The sequence below is a fragment of the Alexandromys fortis genome, unplaced genomic scaffold (assembly GCF_014885135.2).
Source record: "Alexandromys fortis isolate MF-2015 unplaced genomic scaffold, M_Fortis_MF-2015_v1.1 scaffold_3, whole genome shotgun sequence".
NCBI classification, from domain to species: Eukaryota; Metazoa; Chordata; class Mammalia; order Rodentia; family Cricetidae; genus Alexandromys; species Alexandromys fortis.
The window spans coordinates 12,489,975-12,497,537 of NW_026067909.1; the positions used below are offsets into that span (position 1 = coordinate 12,489,975).

A 7,563-nucleotide genomic window follows, 5' to 3' on the forward strand; every position below is an offset into this window, starting at 1 on the left:
AAATTAATTATCGCTTCATTTAATTGTTCCATGTTCAAACCATCCATTGTGGAATCATACAGAGACCTAACTCCCTCCATTTTAATATGGTTTCCCATTTTAATGTGGGAAATTGAAACTAATCCTCCCTTTAAGAATTCCCAGTTGCCTGCCTCACCAAATCTGCTGCTGTTGACAGTGAAGTGTGAGGCTGGCTGTCACGGTGTGGCACAGTTGGGCAGAGAACACAGACAGTCCACGGCCTGGCTGAGGTGCTGCAGCTGCTTGCGTGTAGCTACGAGCCGCGAGTGAGCGGCAGCTGCAATAACTAATCATAGAAGCCGGAGCAGGTGTCAAGGTGGCTAACTTAGTGTGGCAGAAGCCTAAGAAGGGATTCTGGGGGGGAGGGGCACAACCCATCGGGAGAAGGAGCCAACGGCTTGAAAAGTGGGCACAGGAATGTGTGAAACCATGTGCGGCAGGAAGCGATGGCATGGAGCCTGAAGGCGGAGCCAGCTGCTAGCAGGTGCTAAGTCCAGCAGTGTTTGGAGCACAGGTGCCTCTGGAGTTGGGGACCTGTGGAATTTGGGTGGCAGTCAGAGACTGTTGGAGAGTAGCTGCAACGGGAAAATCCCAGACTCATTCAGAGGCTTGGAAAAGGAAAGTTAGCCAGCGGCTGCAAAGCCAGGGGCAAGTGGTTATCTCATGAATTTGTGCCCCAAGTACGATGTCAGGTGATGCATTTAACTAATTATTCTTTATCAATAAAAAATCAGGAACCAGACTGGGGTAAGAACCTGAATGGTCAGAGAAGCTGTGAAGCTACCAGTACCGTCTGCCTCTTCTATTCCTTTCTCCAAAAGGGTTGAGATCCTCTCAGCCCCGCCTTACTACTTCCTGTCTCCTATCTGTCCAGTTCTCCAAATCATTATGATTAATTCTGGTCAGCTAGTGGCTAGCTCCGGCCTCTGACTCAAAGCAAGCTTTATTGCCAGAATGAAACCAAAATATCACACAACATGGCCGACCAATGAACCTCAGGGATCCTCTGATCTCCACCTTCCCAGAGCTGGGATTACAAGACAAATCCTATGGCACCTGGATTCTTTCTTTCTTTCTTTCTTTCTTTCTTTCTTTCTTTCTTTCTTTCTTTCTTTCTTTCTCTTTCTTTCTTTCTTTCTTTCTCTTTCTTTTCTTTCTCTTTATTTATTTATTTTTTAATTATTTATTAAAGATTTCTGTCTCTTCCCCACCGCCGCCTCCCCTTTCCCTCCCCCTCCCCCAATCAAGTCCCCCTCCCTCATCAGCCCAAAGAGCAATCAGGGTTCCCTGCCCTGTGGGAAGTCCAAGGACCACCCACCTCCATCCAGGTCTAGTAAGGTGAGCATCCACGAAACTGCCTAGGCTCCCACGAAACCAATAGGTGCAGTAGGATCAAAAACCCATTGCCATTGTTCTTGAGGTCTCAGTAGTCCTCATTGTCCGCTATGTTCAGCGAGACCGGTTTTAACCCAGGCTTTTTCAGACCCAGGCCAGCTGGCCTTGGTGAGTTCCCGATAGAACATCCCCATTGTCTCAGTGTGTGGGCGCACCCCTCGCGGTCCTGAGTTCCTTGCTTGTGCTCTCTCTCCTTCTGCTCCTGATTTGGACCTTGAGATTTCAGTCCGGTGCTCCAGTGTGGGTCTCTGTCTCTTGTCTCCTTTCATCGCCTGACGAAGGTTAATGTTCAGGAGGATGCCTATATGTTTTTCTTTGGGTTCTCCTTATTTAGCTTCTCTAAGAACCCGAATTATAGGCTCAATGTCCTTTATTTATGGCTAGAAACCAAATATGAGTGAGTACATCCCATGTTCCTCTTTTTGGGACTGGCTTACTTCACTCAGGATAGTGTTTTCTATTTCCATCCATTTGCCTGCAAACTTCAAGAAGTCCTTGTTTTTTACTGCTGAGTAGTACTCTAATATGTATATATTCCATACTTTCTTCATCCATTCTTCCATTGAAGGGCATCTAGGTTGTTTCCAGGTTCTGGCTATTACAAGACAAATCCTATGGCACCTGGCTTTTTAAAAAAAACTTTTAAGAGGGGCTGGAGAGATGGCTCTTACAAAGGTCCTGAGTTCAATTCCCAGCAACCATGTGGTGGCTCATTCTCATCTATAATGAGATCTGGCGCCCTCTTCTGGCATGCAGGCAAACATGCAGACAGAACACTATATGTAATAAATATTTAAAAATAAACTTTTTAAAATCATGTATATGAAGCTGGGTAGTGGTGGTGCACGACTTTAACCCCAGCACTCGGGAGGCAGAGGCAGGTGGATCTCTGAGGTACAGGCCAGCCTGGTCTATAGAGTGAGTTCTAGGACAGCCAGAGCTACACAGATATCCTATCTGAAAAAAAAAAATTATGTGTATGAATTTAGGTTTGTGTGTAGGTATGTCCATGTGTGTGCAGGTGCAGTTCTGAGACTAGGATCCCCTGGAGCTAAGGTTACAGGTAGCTATGTGTGGCCCAACATGGGTGATAGGGACCAAACTCACTCATGACCTCTGCAAGAGCAATACCCAATGAGCTATCTCTCTGGCTCTCCCAACCCACCTCCCCCACCACACAGACTTTCTTTTAAAAGGCATACTCTATCACCGTGTGTCCTGAACTTGGAGATCAACCTGCCTGGGATTAAAGGCGTGTGCCACTACCTGCTTCTGCACCTGGCTTTTTTTTTTTTTTTTTTTTTTTTGGTTTGTTTCTTTTGGGGGGGGGGGTGAGACAGGGTTTCTCTGTAGTTTTAGAGTCTGTCCTGGAACTAGCTCTTGTAGACCAGGCTGGCCTCGAACTCACAAGAGATCCACCTGCCTCTGCCTCCCGAGTGCTGGGATTCTGAGTGCTGGAGTGTTTTGTGCAGCAGGATGTTTTCAGTACGACAGGACCTAGACTCAAGCCTGGCAGCGGCTGATCTTAATCATGTGAACTGATATGGGAAGACATCTTAACTAGGAGGGGCTGTCTGTGGAAGTGACAATCGGCTTCCCCACTCCTGCCGCCATGTGTACACTGTAAAAATCTTCTCTGCCTAACACACCTTCTGATAGGTTTAATAAAAGCTGAATGGCCAATAGCTAGGGAGGAGAGGATAGGCAGGACTTCCGGGCAGAGAGAAGCAAGGAAGGAGGAATCTAGGTACAGGAATTTCACCAAGCAGACTCAGCAAGTCAGATAGATATACCGTGCTGAGGAAAGGTAAAGAGCCATGTGGCAGAATGCAGATTAAAAATGATGGGTTAATCAAGTTACAAGAGCTACTTAGAAACAAGCCTAACTGAAACACCAAAGTTCCATAATTAGTAGAAGTCTCTGTGTCACTATTTGCAGGCTGGTGGCCCCACAAAGCCAAGTCTGACTACAGCCATGCCTTCCTTGACACGATGGGCTGTACCCTCAAACTGTGGCCAAAATAAACCCCCTTGCTCCTTAAAGTTAGTTTTGTTGGGATGCTTCATCACAGCCACAAAGCCTAAGACATGCAGCAAGCACTTAAGCGTCTGGGCTGTCTCCCTGCTCAGATCCTTGCTGGAGAAACTGGTGGCCTGAGAGCACGCCTCAGCCGAAAGTGCCTGCCTGGAGTGTGGCCCTTTCAAGGCTCCAGGGCTGTCCAACTGCCCTGGCAAGGGACAGTGCAGCCTTGAAAAAGGGCACCTGCGCTGGACCCCTGGGAACCCAGCACCAATGCCACCTTTAATGGGAGAACATGGAGATCAAGCACTGCAGGAAACCACACAGCAAACGGATCAAAAAAAGTTTATTCTGAATATTTAATTTAAAAAAATTGATACCTATGAGGTGTGCTACAGAATTCCAGATGATAATTCATATAGAAAACCCAACCTAACAATGGAAAGGCAAGGGTTCTGCAGGAAAGAACATGGGAAAAGATGGGTATCAATCCTCATGTATCTCAATCATGGGGACTCGCCTATAAGGACATGCTGTCTGCCCGACTGTGTGACCTGGTGTCTCAGAGCCTTGAAACCACCTTAGGGACAGTTGCTCAAGGGGCCTGTGGCAGGCACCCAGGTGGGAGCCTCGGCTCCCTCACAGTCCTGTTTGCAGCCACATCAATCAATCAACCGACTGCAATTGAACATGATATTTGGCAAAAAGAACACAGCCCCCCTGCAGGGAGCATGCTTCTGAAAGCCTGCAGGGAAAAGGTATCTGCCTGTGTGTGTGCCATACACAGCACATTCCAGGCTGCTCAGGGCTTGTGAGTAGGTCCAGGACCCACCCCACCCTCCCATGTTGCAGGCCAAGCCCAGGATAGCTGCAGCACATTGCTAAGATGTGCTTTGTGCTGTGGGCCCTGAATGCAGACAGAAGATAACACTTCAAGGGAGGGCAGGAGGTGAGGCTGGACCCGGACTGGGGTATAGGGAGGTGAAGAGATGGGAGGAGGAGGCAGAGTACCGAAAGCTCGGGGTCCTGGCAGAGGAAACTTCGCACGTAGTGTCAATGCTCCAGGACTTCCAGCATTCCCCTCCACCACCACCTCACTTTCCCTTGGTCCCCTTTCCTTTCATCCAAACACTGGACCCCAGGGAGTCCCCTCACTGGGCAAGTCACTCCAGGAGCAGGTTCCATCCTTGGGGACCCCAACTTCCACGGGGGGTGGAGGTTTGAGGCCACAGATACCACCAACCTCAGGAGGAGCAGAGATCCTGAGGCGGCTAACACACCACAGTCAACTTGGCAGGAAAGAAAACACCGGGGATGGCTCAAAGTCATCATCCCAAGTTCTCTATGAACATGATTATCAGATATTAGCAAATTCTGTGGCAGGACATGGCCTGAAGCATCAGCAGAAGTATTAAATATAAAGGCAATATGTATATTCCCCTCCCCACCTTCGGAAGAAGAAAAAACAAAACAAAACAGAATCCAAGTCAAACCCACGCAGACGATCTGTAGTGTGAGCCCCGTGCTGGTGCTGGTGGCACTGGCGCTGCCCTACTGCCGCAGCTCCACGTAGTTGGCTGGGAAGAGCCCGTATCTGCCCTTGCACACCCCACGCCACCAGCCATCGTCAATCATTTCTATGTTGGTGATGATGTCATCAGGGTCAAAGGAGATCTCATCATCGCCAGCTAGGAAGGGAGAGCAGAGAGAGAGAGCCTCAGATGGGAATGTCACCTGGCCAGGCGGAACGACAATGCAGATGAGACCAGGACACCCACCCAGCAGGGGACAAGGGTGTGGAGAGGGCCTCTGCAAGACACATGACAAGGAGAGCAAGGAGCAGGGATGCTAGAGGATTGCTAAGGTTATACACAAAAGTCTAGATTCTAGAGAAATGTGAGGTGAGGGCCAAAGAGTTACAGAGTCCACAAGTATACAGGAAATACATGCCAGGTCTCTGTTCAGAAAGAAAGGGGACTAGAGAATCCTTCCACCTCAGCCTGGGGGCCTAAGGATTTGAGGGAGTCCCAGTCACACACCCCATAAAACAATGCTCAACTAGTCCCCTCTCCCATATCATGTGCGCACACCCATCCCACCTGGGCTAACAGAACAACTAGGTCATGTAGCATGGATGTGCTGAAGCCACACGGGGGAGGCACATGTGTGTAGCCTCTTCATCGGGAGAGTGGTGTATGTTCATGCGGAACCCTGTCCCCAGTCTGCACACTGAGTCTGTCCTAATTAAGGAGGATCTGCAGCTTCAGACCCGCCAGGGTTCAGAGGAAGAGGAGTTAGAGGTGGGCACAGACACAGGACCCTTCGCGGCATCCAGGTAACTTCTCTAAGTTACTTTAAGATGACTGTAGGGACTGTACCTGAGCACAGTAATGTGCTCCTAAAGGGTGAGCCACTGGGGAGACCAGGCAAGAGGACTGTTTAAGCCTGGGAGTTCAAGATCAGACTGGGTATCACAGACCCTGGCTCAAAAACAAGCATAAACAGCTTTGCATTCCTGCCCCGAACCAGTCTCAGGAGGGGAGTGGCTGGGAACTTCACCCAGGGCAGAAACATCTGTGCCCACAGCCCAGTTAGTGCCTCACCAGCTTGGTAGTCATACAGGGCGATAGCAGTGATGCCCAGGTCACTCTCATATCCATCGTAGGTGTCATCCTCTGTAAGCAAAGCAGAACTTCTGAGCAACATGTCAGCCCCCGACACACCTCAAACAGATTTCCCAAGGACAGACGCAAGAGCGCACTGAAAAAGACGTGCTAGCAGCCGGGCTCCTACATGGCAGGCACTAGGACAGAGGAGCAAGCTGTCTCCTAGGAACGAAAGGACTTGTCCTGGCTAGTTTATGTCAATATAAACTAGAGTCACCTAAAAGGAGGGAACCTCAACTGAGAAAATGTCTCCATAAAATCTGGCTGCAGGGCATTTTCTTAATCAGTGATTGATGGGGAGGGCAGGGCCCAGCCCATCATAGGCAGGGGGTGCTATCCCGGTACTGGTGGTCCTGGGTTCTATAAGAAAGCAGGCTGAGCAGCACCCCTCCATGGCTTCGGCATCAGCTCCTGCCTCCAGGTTCCGGTCCTGCTTCAGCTCCTGTTCTGGCTTCCTTCAGTGATGGACAGTGCTGTGGAACTGTAAGCTGAATAAACCCTTTCCTCCCCAACTTGCTGCGGTCATGGTGTTCCATCCCAGCAGAAGAAACCCTGACTAAGACAAGGCTCTTGGCTTTCAAGAGCAAAGCTCAGACACTGAGCTCTGACACACACAGGGAAGCATGGACACACGGACACACGGACAAGTACCAAGTACCAAGACCCTTTGCCAAATCTAGCATGAAGGCACCTGCCATCCCAGCACTTGTGAGGCAGAGGCAGGAGGATTACCCCCACATTCAGGGCCAGTCTGAGCTACACAGTGAATTCTAGGCCAGCCTGGGCTACTACTTACTGAATGAGACTGTGGTGGCTTGAAAACAAATGGCTCCCATAGGATCATACATTTGAATGCTTAGTTACCAGGGTGAGGCATTATTTGAAAGAATTAGAAGGACTAGGAAGTGTGACCTTATTGGAAGAAGTGTGTCACTGGGGATGGGCTTTGAGGTTTCAAAAGCTCAAGCCAGGCCCCAATGTTGCACCCCTCCTACCCTCTGCCTGAGAGCAGGGTGTAGCTCTCAGCTACTTCTCCAGCACCATGCCTGTCCTGTCTGCTGTCATACTTCCCGCCATGATGGCGAGGGAGTAAACCTCTCAAACCACAAGCAAGGCACCAATTAAATGTCTTCTTTTTAAGACCAGCCTTGGTCACAGTGTCTCTTCACAGCAATAGAACACTGATTAAGACAGAGACTGGAAAAAAAAAAGTCTGATGCCACTAAAGCAAGAGGAGGAGGCCCGGGAGACGGAGGCTGGGCATCAAGGCCATCCTGGGCCTGTGAGGCTGAGGGCAGCTGCGGCACTCTGCACCCATCCCCAGCTGCTGCAGATAGGATGAAACACCTGCACGGACCTGGAACTTCATTTTCAGAGTAAACAAATCAATCTCACTGTTTGCCTGCTGAAGCACTGGTTCACCTTCAAAGCACGGGGGGGGGGGGGGGGGGGGGGGGGGGG

The 7,563-nt window shown here is 49.8% G+C and overlaps 1 protein-coding gene across 2 annotated transcripts in view; it reads right to left on the bottom strand.

Annotated features, from left to right (window-relative positions):
• Positions 1-3,765: 3,765 nt before the first annotated feature.
• The window catches only part of Cttn (cortactin), a 27,324-nt gene continuing 23,526 nt past the window's right edge, over positions 3,766-7,563 (bottom strand). For both annotated transcript variants that reach the window (XM_050137002.1, XM_050137000.1), the window contains 2 exons: positions 6,040-6,111; positions 3,766-5,124 (listed from right to left, as the gene is read on the bottom strand). In XM_050137002.1, the coding sequence (XP_049992959.1) occupies positions 4,988-5,124; positions 6,040-6,111 (209 nt within the window). In that variant the 3' untranslated portion in view covers positions 3,766-4,987. The remainder of the gene's footprint in view (positions 5,125-6,039; positions 6,112-7,563) is intronic.